We start from the raw sequence: 20090 nt of genomic DNA on the forward strand, positions 1-20090 counted from the left end.
TTTTTGTGTTAAAATATGTGTATGTCGTGTTACGCAGTTTTTTAGAAATGTTGAGGCAATAATATGATAAATTATTGTATACTTTATATGTGTGTATATATATGTATGTACATATATACATATATACTTTTTTTTTTTTTTTGTTTTCGGACTATTCGAACGCCCTCGTATGATAAAATTGATATATTGTATAATATATAAGTATATATATATATATATGTATATATGTATATATATATACTTTTTGTTTTTTTTTTTTTGGTTTTGGTTGCGGACTTTTTCGTATGCCCTCGTATAAATTTTAATATATTGTATATAATATGTGTGTATATATATATGTATGTATATATACTTTTTTTGTTTTCTTTTCGGACTTATTTGTATGCCCTCGTAAGCACTTTTGAAGTTACAGGCGTCAATACCCTTAGCATATGTGCCTGGTCTATATGTAATGCGCTAGAATATCCGTATAAATACAAGGTATGAAGCGAAGACAAAAGGAAATGCTTGCCAATGTAAGTATATACATATATGTATATATTTGTTGTTGTACCGGACCGTTTATGTACTCGTATTAATAAATATCGATAACTGTCGGATAATTATTGTAAATATTCAAATTTGATTCTTTTATATTTAAAACTCCGCAATGCAAATATACATTTATATTCAAGTATATATAAGTATATTTACTTGTATGTATTGTTTTTGCGGTCTTTTGTAATTGCGAGACGCGAATCAAAAGAGAGTTCACCACGCGCAAGTGTTCACCTCTTTTGCAAATATGTATGTTATTAAAATTTTTAACTTCGAATAATATAATACGGAGTTGTTTTTAGTTAATATGTATGTATGTATGTTCGAATTGATTATTTCTTTTCTTTCTCTTCTTGTCTTTTTATTGTGCCTTTTGCTTATTTATTTTTGATATACTGCTTACTGTTTTGAGGAACAGAAGGAGTATTGCGGAATATCTTGCAAGTGGATACTTGAAATTGAATTGTTGTTGGATTACGTATGTTCGTAAAACAGGGATAAGCAAATAGGCAAATAAAAGATTGGTAATTTTTGTTTTTTTTTTTTTTGTTTATATATATATAATTAAACTTTTCCCGGTTTGTGCCGTTCAAACGGATTATCTTAAATATAAATCCGTTTTTTATCATACATATGTACATACATATAATGAATATAAATGAAAAACGATACACTTACTTTATCTCGCCTCAAGGGATTTTGGGGGAAAGTAAGGTTTGCTTTTTAAAGAGTTATATGCCTGTCTGCGCCTGTTTTTCCGTCCTGTTGTCCCGCGCCTGTATGTTCCGGTTTTCCTGTTGTGCGTTGTTATTACGTTGTATTGATGTTTGTTTTTTTTTTTTTTTTTTTGACCGATCGCGCCCGAATTATGTTTTCTGTTAGATTTTTATAACGCGGCGCGCTCGTTTGATTTTATTTGTTACTTTTTATGTAAATTGTTTAAAAACTTAATTTTTGTTATATATTCATATATATATGTGCGAGTATATGTTATTGCTTTAAAAATGGACTTAGTTTCTGTATGTGTATATGTTAATATTTCTTTTTATCTTCTTTTTGTCACAGCACTCCGTTTTACCATGTACTTTTCACTTCACTTTAATTTAGTTTCATTCTTTATATTTAGCCTTTTATATGTTTTAATGTCACTGCACTTTTTATGTTTTAAAATTTTTAATTTGGGCTTTTTTTTTTTTTTTTTTTTTTATAGTGCCATTCTGTTGGCTCGAAGGACCATGTATTTTTGAGTTAATTTCGTAGCACTCACCATTCGGAACCTTATGTATAAAGAAAAAGGCAACACGCAATTCCGCCAAAAATTTACAAAATGTATTTTATTGAACTGTATGTATGTATTTCAATCAAAATTCCACAGAGTGTATCACTATACCCGCAAGAGGATTGTAAATTAACTTATTTAGTTATTTATTAGAAGATTTAGATTAGAAAAATGGATTTTCGCACAAGATGCAACGGCTGAACAAAACTTCGATATTCACGGAGCACGGCTTTCGTTCGGAACGCAAGAAAACGAAAAAGTGCCGAACTTGTTTCTCCGCCCCTTTTGTTCCCTTTTGGTTGAGGTGAAAAATGTAGTGATAATGTCGTTATGTGTGATGTGGATTGTAGGTGGTGTAAAGATGAGTGTGGTGAAAGAAGCGTGCTAGTGACGTATATTTTAATGCGGTGAGTGTAGAGTGTTCTGGATGCGGGATTATTGTTGTGGTTAGGTGTTCGATGTTGGTTATGTGTCAGATGGGGCAGGGAACTGAAGCTCATTTAGCCAACTTAAATATTGCATTGTGAAAAGAATTATGAGATATACCTGTGTACATACATATTGGGTAGTCGAAAAAGTCTTTTCGTATTTCTAATCAAACTTCAACTTATTTTTTTTATCTTTATACTAATCAATAAATAAACAAATACGTACTTCTTCGGGGCCGAAGAGGCATGATCATTGAATTGAATTTCAACTTGGTCATCATGACGGCTGCTTCGGCTGGGAAATTAGGGTACCTATGTTCGGGTAATATCCTGTAGAGCAATGTGTATATATATAATAAATATTTCGAGTTCGACATCGCCTGACCCGATAGCTATAGCCTGCTGGGTCATGCTGCCTGTTTGCGCTCCTATGGACCATGATTGCTCTCTGGTGGAGTGGCAACGCAGTGTGCAAACTAAATGCAGATTACACAGCCGTAGAGGTTACGGTCGCAGTAGTGCGTTGCCAGCATGAGGACACTTAACTCGGGAGTGGACACTGTGTGTCTTAAGGCCTGAGCAGGTTTTAAGATGGCTCTATCCATTGCATGCATTACATCTAACTGAGATGGAGTTTGGATGGAGCCTTTTGCTGCAGACGCAGCAGAAAAATTCCTCCGGCTCTGGGTGAGAATCAATGCCAGCACGAGTCAAAAGGATACACTTTGACTTACTGATCTAAACGGTGTTAGATCCGAAATAACAGCTTTTACGGACAAAATCCGGGTCAATTCCGGTAAAGTAGAAATGACTGTTGTGGGAATTGTTAAGGACGAGAGTCGGAGATTCCTGCAGTATCGGTCACAGCCCGTTTTTCCGTGGTCCCTATAGGGCTTTCTAGCCGGACGCCACGCTCCAATGGTTAGATAATGAGTAGTCATCTAGAACATTCCAGTCTAAGGTCCAAAGTCCCATCGCGTTTGAGGTTAGGGTGAGGTCGGGGCCACCTCCCTGATTGCCGTGGGTGAGTTACCCTTTTTACGTATACATAGATCTTCATCAATATTTAATTCGAAAAGCGACTCAACTCTCTGATTGGTATCCGAGCTTCCCCAGCTCGAACCGGTTGGTGGCTTTTCGATCCATAGACAACGAGGTAGCTTGGTGAATTTTGCTTTGCTGGAATTGGATTCTAGTACTAAAGATAACCATATTTCGGTCCCTGGCAAAGTCGATCCGCCTCAACTTTGGAGATGTTTCATAATGGAGGCTGAATTTTCCAACGGTTGTACCAAAGATACCTTCTTTGCCCTTCCTGGCGTTAAAGTCGTCAAGCACGATTTTGACATATCGAGGCGGGGGCAGCTCTCATAGGTCAAAGCGCTCATAGAAGACATCTCCATCATCCTTCTTTTCTGTCGGGGGGTTGGCGCAAATAAGCGGTATGTTGAAGAACTTCGCTATGGTGAGGATTCTGGCTAGATGTTCATTTATCGCGGTGAATGCCAGGACTCGGTGACGTAGTCTCTCTTTCACCACGAATCCCACACCGAATTTGCGCTCTTTTATATAACCATTGTAGCAAATGCCGCAAGGACCAACTCGCCTCGTCCTTTTCGCGTCTATCGCGTTTCTTGGACGGCGGTGATGTCAGCCTTTATTCCTATGATGGCATCAACATATCGTAATCCTTAACATGTTTGCCATAGTCGTCATCAATAGGTCTCTCATCCGAGGGTGTTTTGATCTTTTCAGTGGGTGTGTTTTTTTACTTATCGGGTCCCAAACCCGGCGCACAATCCTGGGGAGGGATCATTCACCTTCTCACTTTAGCTCGCCCTCAAATGATATAAGACCGGAAGTCGTGAGCTGCTTGAGCCATATGTAAAAGAATCGTTTCTGGTCACTCCCAAGTGAATGGTGCTCAAAGAATTTTCTACATCCTCCGCATCTGATGTTCAGCTGAAGCAAATTTGCAGTGTCTTGTTTACGCTATTGCACACGTAATAAAAGGCTTTTCACCGGTATATGAGAACCCCAACAATGATTGTATAAATCCCATATTTAAATGGTAGCAGTGGCCTCTACTTATCGGTGACCTGTGTGCACCTTTCTTAACCTCAAAATGTAAAAATACCCCAAAGTACTCTAAAAAACACATTTATATACTTGTAGATAATGAGGTCAAGCAGCTTCTTTTATATGCGAATGAGTTACCGGATAGCTGTATTTTCGAAAGCTCTAACTAGAAATAATTTTCTAAGCATTTTCTTCAATAGAAAAAAAATGTGAAGTACGACGATTTTATAAAAAATTTATTTATGCTAGAAAAGACCAAATATATTTTTTTTATATTTCGTATATACAAAAAAATACATAGAAAACTATTTAAGAAAAACAAAACAAATTGTTTGATTAAGTATTTGTTAATAATAATAATTTTATAAATAACATTACTCTTAAAATTTGTTATTTATTTCGAAGTTATTAACAATGCGCTGCCAGGGCTAGTTGATTGGGTATATGTATGTATGTATATGGGGTATTCCATGCCAAATCGACCACTTTTGAACCGGACCCCCTTAGATTTTGCTGAAACTTATCCATCCTTTTCTACCCTTTGAAAAACATTTTTGAGAATTTTTTCAAAATTTTCTGTCCAACTTCAAAAAAAGTTATGAATTTTTCAAAAAAAGCCTTTTTTATTTTCAAATAGCCATAACTTTTGTAAAAATTGACTTTCGGGGACCTTTTTTTTAATTTTTGTTTTTGAATGAACTTTTCGAAAAAATACACGAAAAAAATTTAACACGATCAATTATATAAAATAATCGGTTTTTTTTAAGTAAAATCGTCATTTTTTGGAAGTGCGCCATTTTTTGAAAGTTCGCAATTTTTGGTTTTTTTTCCTCAAAAACAACTTCAATTATTTTGACAACTATCCCTGCTAACCCCGGAGTGGGCCGATTTTTTTTTATATTTTTTTCAGTTTTGAAAATTTGACAATTTTTTCTTAAATAAATAAAAAAAATAAAATCGTTTTAAAAATTATTTTATATAATTGATCGTGTTAAATTTTTCGAAAAGTTCATTCCAAAACAAAAATTTGAAAAAAAGGTCCCCAAAAGTAAATTTCTTCAAAAGTTATGGCTATTTGAAAATAAAAAAGGCTTTTTTTGAAAAATTCATAACTTTTTTTGAAGTTGGGCAAAAAATTTTGAAAAAATTCTCAAAAATGTTTTTCAAAGGGTAGAAAAGGATGGATAAGTTTCAGCAAAATCGAAAGGGGTCGGGTTCAAAAGTGGTCAATTTGGTATGGAATACCCCACTATGTAATTCTTATTTGATCCATCCAGTATCAATTAAAAAATCTATTGCCTCCGCGGCTTTTTATAAATTCTTAATAAGGCGGACGTTTCGGCGGTCGATGGTATTGGATAACATCAGGTCTATTTTGGTAATAGACTTGTCTAGAATGAAATAAAAGATTTTTATTAAATTACGAAGGATTGAATCAATATCTACATCTTTGTGGAGTATTTGTATAAATCCCTAATTATTTTGCGTGTAATTATAGTTATAACGTAGATCGGTATGTTGCTGATCTCGGTAGGCGAGTCGACGACCAAATGCATGTTAGTCCAAGCTTTGTCTGTGTCTGCCATTCGCAGAGGTAGTTGCAAATGAGCGTAATCGGACCACTTCCACGCCATCAAAATGCCATTAAGGAAAAACCTATAAAGTGCATAACTAAGCACCAAATTAAGATAAAGAAGAGTAATTTGACATAGAGGATCGCAGTACAACAAGGGGCTACTGTAGGCTAACATTTTTGGAAAACTGGGCGTTGTCACACCTTCTAATTGGTTTAATGTAAATATCTGCTAACCACTTAAGCTACAAAAACCAAATTTGCTCAAGACAAATCTTTATGCAGCCCTATCGACAATATCAAAATGAATGAAATCGAAAGATAATGTCGTCTACTCCCCATGCAACGGTGCTGTTAACAACTACTAAAACTAACACTACTACGATAAATAGGAGTGGTATGAGAAGACTTAATAGTAGAAGAGGTAAAAACTGGACTCTGAGCATGAAAGCGCACACTTTTAGGTAAAATCACATATCTCGGGACCCGCCGGACCGGTTTCTAGTAATACGTGACATTCTTCTCAGATCCCACATCAAAAAAAAAAACTGTTCAAGCCGCCAGGTACTGAATATATGAAACCCAGTACCTATAGTTTAATTTTTACTACAAATATCGGTCAATGGGTGAGATATATAAAAGAAATTCTGGGACAATCCTTCCCTGACATGTCTATGTGTCAAAAATGGGTTAAATCGAGTCAATACTTCGCTTCGCTCTCATATACCATCATTTATACCGCATATATCGGCCAACATGTGAGTTATCTCAATGAAAATAAGAGAGCATGTTTTATTGATAGCAGTGAATCTTTTCGCCTAAAATGGATAAAAGTGGACGAAAACTTGACCTAGGCCTTTGGTAGAACAGCTGCTTCGGCTTGGAAATTGGGGCGGAGGTCCGCGATTCTTTAGCGTTAGCAGATGCGATCACTTTGCGAAATTGACGTCCGTTAATAATTACGTCTGTGGGAACGGGTAGTGCGGTGAATGCGTTCTCGGCAAATACTGTGAAGCTGACACACTTGTCGAATCGCCTATCTGTTCCGCCAGCTTCACCCCCACCAGACAGCCAGGAATTACAAAGATCATAATGCGCGTTAAAGTCGCATAGTAATACACGGTTTTCACCTCGAAGTAATGCACTTAGGTTTACGTAATATCCAATAGAGCAACTTGTAACTGTTTATATTAAATATGTCGAGCTCAACATCGCCGCGATCCTTACGAATAAAGTTGAAACCTGCACAACTCAGAAGATCTGAGTGGCTCCTTAACTTGCTTTATGATAATTTAAGTAACTGTGTTGGAACTATTGGTTGTTTTAATACTCGATTTATCTACAATTCTTCTAGTTGTTTATTGTGTTTTTCCTTAATAACACAAGTCTACAAATAAAAAGCGAAAAAATGCAACTGTCTTGGCTATGCGTGCATCGTTATCTTTGAAGGTTCCTAAGTTTGAATTAGAAGGTAAAAAAAAAACATCACGTACAGTTTTCCAGTTACATCAAAAAAAAAATCTCTTTGAAGAAATATTTGAAAAATGCCCTGTTGACTAATATACTGATAAAATTTAAAAATAAAAAAAATTTTTACTTTATGTAAGACGTTTATTATATCGTGTAATAATTACATATAACTATTGAACCTGTTTTGTAGATTTCCTTTTTGCAAATGGCGATTTTTTCTTGTATTCTCTATTACTTTCTCTCATTAGGAACCAACAATAATCAAAAATGTGAATGTAAAAAATGAATTTTTAGTGACATTCTGCAACCCATTCTTTGGTAGTTTTCCAGCAACTCGTCGATTAGTTTCTCATACGTGTTAGACTTTTTGTTTCCCAAAAAATCCGTGACAGTGCTTCTAAATGATATCCAGGCTTTACGTTGAACGGGGTTTAGTTTCTCTTCAAACTGCTTGTCCTTCAGAATTTTTCGCATTTGGGGTCCAATGAAAATTCCTTCTTTTAGCTTGGCGTCACTTAACTTCGGGAAAACTTCTTTGAGGTATTTGAAAGCATCGCTATTTTTATCTAAAGCTTTAACAAAGTTTTTCATCAATCCGAGTTTTATGTGTAAAGGGGGCAGCAAAACCTTACGAGGGTCAACTAGAGGTATATTCTTGATGTTAGCTTCACCCGGCACGAAATCACCTCTTTGAGGCCAATCTTTTATTTTGTAATGTTTTTCTGTTGCTCTACTGTCCCAAAGACACAAAAAACAGCAGTATTTAGTAAATCCCCCTTGAAGCCTAAGAAGTAGTCCTATGAATTTAAGATCACCACATATCTGCCACTTGTATGTGTTGTAGTTTGTGCAATTCAAAATCAATGACATACATACTTTCATAAGTTTCCTTCACATCAACAGCGCGGGAAAGTGAAATTGAAGATTTAGTGTTGCCATTATGTAGCAAAACGGCTTTTAAACTTTTCTTAGATGAGTCTATGAATAAACGCCACTCTTCTGGATTATGTTGATCGCCTAACTTCTCCATAACACTTGCAGGATCAGTACAAAAGCAAATTTTATCACGTAATGTAAAGAAAGAGGCAAACTCTTCATTACGGTATCTAAACGCGGTCACCTTTGTACCTTTGGCCAGTAAATTCCACTGCTGTAACCTTGACGCTAAAAGTTCTGCATGTTGTTTAGATAAGTTAAGGTCACGCACTAAATCATTAAGTTCAGGCTGTTCGATCAAATGTGTTTTTTTTCTTCTTCATCTTCGGAAATCTGATATACAGGAGACTCTTTGCTTCTTTTACGGGATATAATATTCTCTTCTATAGCATCATCAACAGCACAACGTCTAAGTTCTGTATCTAAGTCCTGTGGCAATGGTGAAACGAGAATTGGTAAATTTTCGCCATGAGGAACGGGTCGTTTAGCTGAAAATATGTCGGGATATCGAATTTTGTGCTTATTTTTTTTTGAAAATCCACATACGTTTGTCATACAAAAATTGCAATCGGTAGCATGGTTTGTCGGCTCACACCAGATCATCGGAATAGCAAAGGGCATTGATGATCTATTTCCATTAATCATCTTAAGTTTGACATACAAGTCTGGCAACAAATATGAGGAGTCCAATTCCGATCTTGATTGACTATAGGAAAACCAAAATACTTGAGATATGCTAATTCAGTCACTTTAGTTATTAATCTGGCATGAGATTTAGGTGTATACAAGCCACAAACATAACAAAATGAATCAGTCGATGTATTACAACCACGTTTTCGTACTTTAGACATTTTAATCAAAAAATCTCACTTTCCACGGCTATCGCAATAAATATACAACTACCTTCAAGTTTTAAATTGATAAACAAGAAAGAATACAGATAAGACATACGAGAAATGTCATAAATACTCTCGACTAACAAATAACTCAAATTATATATGGATTTGGCGCAAGTAAGTTCTTTATATGTACTACTTTATAATAACCAATACTATATTTAATTTTAATGGGACATTCACTTGAACTCAGAGCTTAAAGTAATAAGTCAACAAGTTTGAATCCATGTTTTCAGTGGCGAGCGAGTACTTTAAAAAATCAATTTATTATATTTTAGATTGCACATTATTGCCTATTGAAGAAAATTTGGTTGATCTTATTTGGAAAGAACAACCAAACAGAACGTCAAATCCTATCCTGTACTTAAAACAAAAATTCGCAGGGGTAACAGTTGCAGATAAATGGAAAGACGTTAAAAATAAAATGTCTGACAGGAAGGCTTGTGCGTTGGTGATAACAGCTATGGATGAAATTGCATGTAAGTAGCTATTCTTTTATAGATGCTAGTATTATATCTAAAATTGCCCGGTAGTTTATATGACTTTCTTAAATATTAAATGTCCTGCCAGAGACATACTTATATTACAAAAAAGTCAATTCCCATACCAGCAACTTCTATGTTCTCGGATATATATTTGTTCAAAATTTTAAAATTTATTTGCAACGTTCTCCAGATTAAGGAGGAGATAGTTGATTTTATGAGAGCATGTTACCTGTGGTCTAAGAAACCAAGTTAAATAGCCGATCAGATGTTCTAAATCGCATTTGTTTCGACGCCTTACGTAAAGATTGCGAGCGAAATAATGGTGACAGCCTTGCCTTCATACTGCATCGATTTTGACAAGGCCGCAAAGACCGCAGGGATACTACCATAGAATGTTACGGCCTAGCTATCCGGTAATGAGGTTTTAAGTATTGAATATATACCCCCGATAGTTACATGTTATCGAACATACAAGTAGGTGCGCTGCTAAGTAGTAACCACCTAACAAATCCAAATTTTGCTCAGTGAACTCCCCCAGAAATAAGGGGACTTGTAATAGCTCGCGGAATATTACCATCGGTAGCGGTGGTATAATATAAAGTAAAGCCAGCCAGGTAAGTAGTACTTTAGACCCTTCGGGTTCAATTAGCGCTAGATGCTCCATTTTGAAACATTACTGTCAGACCTTTATATCTTGATGATAGGTATTCAAGGTTTGGTATCTGATGGATTCCAAGAGTTTGATGTCTGGTTTGTGATAGAACTGGTCACTCACACAGGAGCCTCTTCAAGTTCGCAGCTGCGTCAAGTATTGTTATGAGGCATTCTCATTTTTAAAGCATGTTCTCCAAATTCCCAATACATCGTTATGGTAATTGTAAGTCTGTTTACATTTTTGTCATATTTTGACCGTTTCCCTATACACTCGACTTTATTTCTGCAGACGTTCGTTAACTTTAATGAAGCTTACAGAATCAGCTTTCACTGCACTAATAACGTAATGGTTATTATTTAGTAATTTAATGAAGGAATACATACTGGACCTCAACATTTTTACTAATGAAGCTAACATTCCGACATTTAACAACTCTATTATCAACTCCAAGGTACAGCTCGACCTTTCTCTCTTTCGTTCGTAAATTACGCATCACCAATATGGCCGCTGGGATGTAGCAGGACGCATTTGAAGAAGGTACGAATATGTCAAAACGCCGCACTCCGGACTAATAGCGGATGTTTTTTCAAGTCCTCTAACGAACACATGCACATAAGGCCCATTTTCTGCCGATTTTACTTTTTTTTAGCGGTATTAGAAGAAAGATTATATTAAGAATCTCAAAGAAGATTTAATTTGATATCGTGGGTTCAAAACTTCCGATTCGAATACAATAACCTTTAGCAAAAGTTGTAAGAACTCCCAAAGTATTTTAACCTTATAAATCCAAGATAGCTTTGGTTGTTTACTGTCCTTATAATCTCAATCTAATTGAAGAGACGAAGACTGAAAAAGTGATGTTCCATTTATTGCAAATTGCTACCTCTCCAGAATCATAGCTTTGCGCCGCTGCAGCTGCGCTGGTACAATGCTTAACTAGAAGACCCTAAGCGGCTGCCCAATCTGCCATATGCCCTTCAAGGTGTATTTCCCGCAAGAGAAGGACTATTCAGAAAGTGATCGTTGAATATTCTTACTATATTCAATATCCTTTAGCCTTTACTGTCTTATACAGTGCCAGTCGTTCACTGCTTCTCCGTGCTTTTTTTAACAGTTGTCTAAAATGTCCTAACTGCCAAGTTGTCGCGAGATTGTATCGGAAAAAAATTTGACTTTAAATCTTTTTTGTAGCAGCGTGAGAGGTTCTTTGTAGGCCGAGAGCAGCCTCATCAACCTCACCCTTCAGATTTCAATTCAGAGGTGTTAGTTCAGCGCCTAATTATTTTTCTAACTTTTTCTTTGGCGGTCATCCGCTTTTAAGTCTGTAGGGAGATAATTAGAAGCCACAGTCTTTGACCACCTTAGCCTCATTGTGAAGACCGAGATCCCAGTCAGCACTAGGTAGCGGTAGCCAATAGGGTTTCTTGGTTATGTTGAGTAGTATTACTATCCTCATTCAAACCTATGGAGTGTGGTTATGGTTGTAGTAGAAGATCCACTTGTCCACGACTTTCAATGTAGCCCTCTTTAACATTCCCCTTACTAGAGACACGTACATAGATTTTGGAACCCATGTTTCGAATCAGGATTTTTTCAACTTTTAGGTGTGCCAAGTTTTTCTATTAATTTTCAAAAAACAACAATGTTGCCGTCGCTACCCTTATACAAGGGTTGCCTTTTATATTTGAAGATTAGAGAACAGAAACAAATATTAATAATCGAAATCCGCTTTATTATTATTATTGTTTTGTTTTCAATATTATTTTATTTATTGGATATGATTTTTTTAAAGCCTAACAATAAGTTATAAAATCTTAAATCTATTTAAAAAAATAGACAAGATCAAGCAAGTGATTGAGCTGTTTTGGTGATACGTTGCTCTTTAGTTCGCAGGCATATCTTTTAAGACGTGTTTGATTGTAGGTATGTGCCAAAGCCAAAGGGTTTGGGTGATCTTGGAGTTTAGATGTATATTTAATTCTGCTATCTTCTACTACTTTCTTTACCATATGTAGGAATACCAAGGTCCTTATGGATATTTTCATGCATGTACCATGGTGAACACGTGATTGTTCTAAGCATTTTCGATAGGAACCTATTAGTTGCACAGGTCGTACCCCACAGTTGAATGCCATACATCCAAATCGGCTTTATGGCCGCATTATATAAAAGCCAATTTAAATTTGCAGCTCTAATCTTCATACATGTTATTTTACTAAAGATGTGCTTTCTTCACGTGAGCCTAGGTGAGTACCCAGATATGTTACTTCGTTCGCTCAGGGTTCTAAAATATTGTTAATTTTTACTGCCGGACCCTTTTTTGGTCTTAGCGAAAACGTTATATGCCATTCTTTGACAGAACTTAAATGCTCCGCTAATATTCTTGATGCTAAAATGTGGCAATTGTTACGGCGTACTAAAGCTGTGTCATCCGAAAAAGTTGAAGTTAATACATGTATCCAGTGTGAGAGCGCCTCAAAATAAGCGTTTTTTATAACATTTTCCATTGTTATAATCTGACCATTGTGGTCAGATCGAACAAAATACGAATTTTTGAGCATTTAAATTAAAACACCCAACATTTATTACGATTGCAAATTATTATATATTGGACTTTTAATATATGGCGAAACTACTTAAATTCTTTTTTAAAATTTTATGGTATATTAAAACAATTGACTTTTGATCTTTCAATACTTAATAAGGTGAATTAAGATTGTAAGTTCTCAATTAATAAACGATAAATTTCGTATTTTCTTTGATTTTCATTGCTTTAAGCTTTTTATTAGCAACAAATCCCTCCGTTTACATATATTTTTGGTTTAATTTCAATCTGGCCCTTGCAGTCATATTTTTTCAAATATTGTAGAAAGATAGGGTAGAAGTCTGATTGGTCTGTATGAAGACGGCTGTGTTAAGTCCTTCCCAGGTTTATCTATCAAGATAACCTGTAACCAGTGTTGAATTCTTTCTCACGTGAAGGGTTTTTTTTTTAACTTACATATGTATGTACAGATGATTTTAAATGAAGCTGAGTGGAAGGGGGGCAATTTATCTGCCATTCACATCTTTCACGCCTTTTTTCATTTACAAGCGTTTCTATTTCTCTATTAGTGATTTTTCTGGGAATAAGCGGCTTATAGTGTTTGTTCAGTGTTGCTAAGACAGCTGCGCTAGTTATTATATGTATCATTGAGTTCTCCTATGCTTTCGTCAATATCTCTTCCTATATTTACTTTGCACTCAATATTAATGTGGCTACTGAAGTATTTTTTTTATTTTAGCCAGTTCGTTTTATAAGATGTTAAACTCACTTTTGGACTGACGAATATGGGTTGTTCACATAACTTTATTAGTAGAGGAGAGTGATCTGAAGATAAATCAGTACATGTATCAGCTGTTGTGTGCGATTTATCTATATTTTTGATTATAGCAAACTCAATTAAATTTGGTATTTTATTACGAAACTAAGCCAATATGTCGGCTTACCAGGAGATATTATGTCCAGCTTATTGTGCCTATTTATAATAGTACGATACAGCTGTCGTCCTTTGGGATTAATTATTCGTGAGCCCCAATACATGTGATTTGCATTGTAATCTCCACCCGCTAGAAATCTATGACAAAGTGATCCAAAAAAGTCTTTAAATTGGTTGTCTGTAATTTTAAACTGAGGTGGGCAGTATATAGCCTTCAAGTTTAAGACCCCGCAGCGATTTTTTTATAGATATTGTTGTAGCTTGTGACTGCGCTGTAGCATGAGATTCTAATGCGTGGTTGTTTAATCGTTTTCTAACCAACACTGCTGTTCCACTATGTGCCTTTCCATCTGAGCGGTTACTAACATAGAGTCTACAAGGTGCATTCCAAAGTAAACAGGACTTAAAAAAAAGACAGATGGTCTTTTCGGCAAAATCAATTTATTTTATTCAAAATAGTCTCACTCTGCTTTAATACAGCTTTTTGCATGGTCCAAAAGCATGGGGAACGAGTGTTTTAGCTCGTTGGCCGGTATGGCCGCCAAATAATCGGTCACAGCTGAGCAATTTTTGGTCGTCAGTCAATTTGTGCGGAACAAACCGTGCACACTGCTTTCGTAAGCCCAAATGTTCGGTCAAAATGCAATAAATCGATATTTGAGAGATGTTTAATTTCATTTCCATGAATTTCAATGATGATTTCGGCTGATTTTTGATGAATTCACACACAGTTTCGGTGGAATTACCGATGATCACGGATTTTGATTGGCCCAGTGGAGTGAACTTTGAAAGTATTCGACGCAATACCCGGCGGGGAAGCAGAGGAAGAGTATTTCTCTGCTTCCCCGGCGGGTATTGCGTCGAATACTTTCAAAGTTTGAGTGTTTTCGCCAATTCTGGAGTGTTTCCCGAATTCGTTGAACTATGTCAATGTCGTCGTATATCTCATACAGCTCATCGTTCCATCGAATGAGATATTCGCCGTAGCCAACGCGCAAAGGACTATAAATCGTTCGCAGAACTTTTCCCTTGAAAACTCGTAACGCCGACTCATTAGTTGCTATCATCGTCCATGCCACTGCACTATAGAGCAAGACGGGAATAAAGAGTGACTTATAGAGTTTTGTTTTTGTTTGTCGATAGAGGACTTTACTTCTCAATTGCCTTCTTAGTCCGAAGTAGCACCTGTTGGCAAGAGATATTCTACGTTGGATTTCGAGGTTGACGTAGTTGTTGGTGTTGAAGCTGGTTCCAAGATAGACGAAATTATCTACGATTTCGGAGTTATGACTGTCAACAGTGACGTGTTTGATGATATGAGATATTTTGTCTAGCTCTCGTTCACGACTGACCCATTTGTTTTGCTGCCTTATCAATTCAGGAGAAAGCTTAACTAACGGCGCGGGTGTTGAAGCCAATGATATCAATATCATGGTCGGGTAAGGAACGTATGATCTATCGTCATCGATTGGGGAATAGGGTTCGCCTTTTCCTGGCGTAAGGAGGCAGTCTGTTTTTTCTCCACTGCGACACGGCACTCCTCGTCGTACCGGCTGTTCTTTTGCTTTTTCTGAAAACTAAAAGTTTTGGTTGCGGCTATACGTAAGGAACTTGAAATGCCGTCCCACAATTCCCTTATACCGATGTTTTGATGAGTGCTCTCAGAGAGCAGGAATGCAAACCGAGTAGAAAATCGTTCTGCTGTATGGTGTGATTGCAGCTTCTCGACGTCGAACCAGAGGCGGGTGCGAATCTTGGCAGCAACAAGATAGTGGTCCGAGTCGATGTTAAGACCTCAGAGCGTACGCACGTCTAAAACACTGGAGGCGTGTCTTCCGTCTATCTATTCCGCTCTTCGATCTGGAGATAGCCAGGTAGCTTGATGAATTTTTCTATGCTGAAATCTAATACTACAGATAACCATATTTCCGTCCCCGGCGAAGTCGATCAGCCTCAACCCATTTGGAGATGTTCCCTCGTGGTGGCTGAATTTACCAAAGATGTCTTCCTTACCCACCCAGGCGTTAAAGTCACCAAGCACGATTTTAACATCGTGGAGCTATCATACGTGCGCTCCAAGCGCTCATAGAAGGCATCTTTGGTCAACATCGTCCTTCTCTTCCGTCGGGGCATGGGCGTAAATCAGCGATGTGTTGAAGAACTTCGCTTTGATGCAGATTGTGGCTAGACGTTCTTCCACCGCAATGAATGACAGTACTCGGCGACGGAGTCTCTCTCCCACCACGAATCCCACACACTTGCGCTCCTTTATATGGCCACTGTAGTAAATGCTACAAGGACCTACTCACTCCTTGTCCCGTCTTTCGCATCATTCGGAGGTGATGTCAGCCTATATTTTCACGAGGACATCAACCAGCTGGGCAGTGGCACCTTCCCATTTAAGAGAGCGGACATTCTAGGTGATTAAATCGCAATCCTTCATTTGTTTGCCATGGTCATCATCAAAAAGGGGTCTCTCATCCGAGGCTGTTTAAAACTTTTTCATTTTGGGCGTATTTTCCCGAAGCGCACAACCCTGCGGAGAGGATATTTTGCCTTCTCACTTTAGGTCACTTTTAAACCGATGAGGATACTTGATCTAGAACCGGAAGTCGAGAGCTGCTTGTGCCATATGTAAAATAATCATTTCTGGCCACTCTCAGGTGAATGGCGATCAGTATTTTTGTATTTGGTCAATAATTGTCATTGTAGTCGTATGTCTCCAGTGCTATCAATCACATTGTGTCGTACCATATAGTGTTGGAAAGGTGAGGTTAAGCTTCATTTAACCAAAAATAATTTAGTTCGGGGAAGTTGAAAAAGGTTACGGCTTTTCAAGAATGAGTGAAAATAATGAAGAAATACGGGTTAAATGTTATTAAAACACGTACTTTTTCTTTTTAAACGTTTATTTCAAATATAATTACACCAGCCACTTAAACATTCGTTGTTTAACTGAGAAACTTGTTATTTGCTTCTAAGCTAAGTTTTCTTTTAGTAAGCGAAAAGTTTAATAGTTTAAATCCAAAATTACACACTGTAGTTATTTTTCAATTAAATGTTTAAAGCAAAAGACACAAGTAATCGTATTGTAGGTGTTCTAAGACACAAATATGTAAATATATTCAAACCGAAAGACACAAGTAGATGTATTGGTATTCACAGCAAAAGGCACAACCGCACGCTGCTAAATTCACAACCCAAGTGTGACCTGTCAGCGTCCGCGGGTTGGCTATCTAGTTCGAGTCAGAGTTGTTAATTTTGTATTTGGTACGGTTGCTATATTTGGTACGGTCGCGTTTTGTTCGTACGAGATCTTGTTGATCGTACGCTCGAGTCTACTGATCCCACATTCGGCCGTCCTGATGGTTCATTCGCCCCGAATGAATCACATCATTTTTTCATTAAAGCGTAGCAGTCACCTTAAAGGGACCAAAAAATTCAGGTTTCAACTTTAACCCTGGTCCGAATTGAGTTCTCTTAATTGCGACTAGGTCATTTATTTTATATTGAATTTCAGGTCTTCTCTTAGAATTATAGTTCTTACAAATTTCTTGTTGCAGTTTCTGAATGTTATTCTGTGCTTTTTTCTCAAACTATCTCTTTCTCTATCAATTTCTTCTCCCGTCTCATTTCGTAATAACTCTCTTAATTCGAAATCATCAGTACTGCGCATATCTAGTCCCTTCAAAATTTTAAACGGAGTGATATTTGTGCTTCTAGGGGGGGTGTATTATTAATAATTTGCTGAACACGTCCTACGAACTTATACCATTGAGGTGGATTTTATTGTGATAATTTCGCTGGCATAGGAGCTACAATTTTATGGATACGTTCGACTTGTCCATTCTCTCTCGGTACGCCTGTTGCTATAACTAAGAGGCAATTGCCATTTCCTTTGTAATACTCTGCATCCCTTCTGACGTGAATGTAGTTCCCCTGTCTGAAATTATTCTCCTCGGGTTACCAAATATACTACATATAATCAGGAACCAGGAATAACCAAACAAACTTCGAGAAACTGTCGACAACAACTAATATATGTATGTTTGTATTTTTTTGTGGTTAATTCCATCGGTCCTACATGGTCAATGTGAAAAGTTGCTAAAGGTGTGTTTTCTTTATCCATTGGTGAAAGAAACCCTTCCTTTTTACCCATTTTTCTTTCACAAGATAATACACTCAACGCAATTTTTAATCACTCTCTCCACCTTGGAACGCAAATTTGGAATAAAGAATTCTTTTTCCAGATAATCCTGATGGTACTACTAGCAATTCTAATACTGGGTCTTTGTACAATAAATCACATTTCACGAGAAAGTCCATATAATCTTCCTTCTCAAGTACTTTGCGGATTGCTTTTACCCACTCGTCACTTAATTGAGCTACTTTTAACTGGTGTCTTATGGAGTCCTCTATCATTAAGCAAGAAATTCGACTCAAAGCATCTACGTGTCTCATTTTTGTTCCGGATCAGTGCTCGGTAGTAAACCCCGCCTGCGGATCGTATAGTTTAAGTACTGGCGCACTTGTCAAAGCTAATTTTAGTTGTTCGACTGCCAAAAGCTCTTCGTCACCCATTTTAAACCTAACGCTCTTCCGCAACAAGTCCGCAAGCGGCCTAGCTTTTGATGCGTAATCCGCCACAAATCTTCGAAAATATGAAGTTAATCCCAAAAAACGTTGAACCGACTTCACATTATTAGGGATTGGAAAGTTTGACACCGCTCGTATTTTCTCCTCTGAAGGCTTTATAGTTCCCTCTTCTACTAGATATCCCAAGAACGACACTTTTTTCTTTAAAAACTGGCATTTATCCCAACGTATTCGTAAACCATATTCCGATGCGTGTTTTAACACAAGCTCAAGTTTCTTAATATTAGTCTCCTCATCTTTTGCAGGCACAATAGTATCATCCATATACACGATAATAGTACCATTCTGTATTAAATCTCTGAAAACTGAACTAACGAATCGAAAAAAACTGTAGGAGAACTCGAAATGCCAAACGGAACGTATAAAAACTCATATTGACCATGGTGGATAACAAATTATGTAAACTTTTAAGACTCGCGTGAAACTGGCACATGAAAGAATACACTATTACCTATTATAGCAGCATATCGCAAATCCTTTTCTTTAACTACATGGAGGTTGATATTCATCTTTATTTTATCTATATCGAAACTTCCTAGTGTTATAATAGCACTATCCTTTAATCCTACTAAACTTTGTCGTTACTTAACTGAATATGCTGATCAAGTTGCATTAGGGCATCATAACGCATAATACAAAGATCACTTCCAGTATCAATTAACGCGGAAAAAGTAATACCATTTTGTTGAATGTTCTTAAATATTAACCCACCTATATCTTTTATAATTGCACTGTTTGGTAAATTATTACCTGTACATTCGAAAGAACGATAACCTATTTTATTACACTTGTAACAACGGTACTGCTTTCCCGGACAATTTTTTGCAAAACGTGTCCCTTCACCACACTTGAAACATTTCTTGTTTTCCTCTGGGTTACTATCTACTTTGACATCTGAACGCCTAAAATCAGATTGATTCTGAAAAACTTTAGGCTGATGTAGTCAACCGAATTTTTTCGTATATCATGATTTGATTCTTAAGTTCACTGATCGTTCTGGCTTGGATTAAAACGGCTTTATTTATTTTAGAATCTGAAATACCATTCACGAAATATTCGATAATACTTTCGTCATCGATTTTAATAGGTTTACCAATTTCAATTAAACTGTATAAATAATCAAGAAACGATTCTGATACTCTTTTACGACGATTTCTTAAACTATTGTGTATTTCCGCTGAATATAGTTTCACCCCAAACTCTTCAACAAGTATCTTTTTTAAAGACGACCAATTGCGTATACCACTTACGCCCCAAATAAACGACTTAGCTGCACCCTTTAAGAGTTGCTTTGCATAAATAAACATTTGTAATTCATTCCATCCTACTGTAGCCGCATTATCTTTAAACTCAATTACCCACTGATTAACGTCTAGTGAGTCGATTCATCGTCGCTAAACTCGGCATCACTCAGGCCAAAATGTCGGAACAGATGGGTCTGCAAGTCTGATTTCTTTCCGTTCGTTGTCAGTCCCAGTTCTAAGCACTTTTCTCTCAGTAACGCTAACGTCATAGCTTTAAAGGTTTCGATATCCATGTTGGGTTATGAACTTTTACAAATAATCTTATAATGAAAATCTTTTATAATATATAATACAATATAATTATAATTTTTAA

General features: G+C 36.6%; 1 protein-coding gene across 1 annotated transcript in view; it reads left to right on the forward strand.

Annotated features, from left to right (window-relative positions):
• LOC120780272 (xaa-Pro aminopeptidase ApepP) overlaps positions 1–20090 on the forward strand; it is a 141388-nt gene that overhangs the window by 50819 nt on the left and 70479 nt on the right. The window contains exon 2 of the mRNA XM_040112536.1: positions 9477–9677. Coding sequence (XP_039968470.1) covers positions 9477–9677 — 201 coding nt within the window. The remainder of the gene's footprint in view (positions 1–9476; positions 9678–20090) is intronic.

Source organism: Bactrocera tryoni, unplaced genomic scaffold (genome assembly GCF_016617805.1).
Source record: "Bactrocera tryoni isolate S06 unplaced genomic scaffold, CSIRO_BtryS06_freeze2 scaffold_25, whole genome shotgun sequence".
In the NCBI taxonomy this organism is placed as follows: Eukaryota; Metazoa; Arthropoda; class Insecta; order Diptera; family Tephritidae; genus Bactrocera; species Bactrocera tryoni.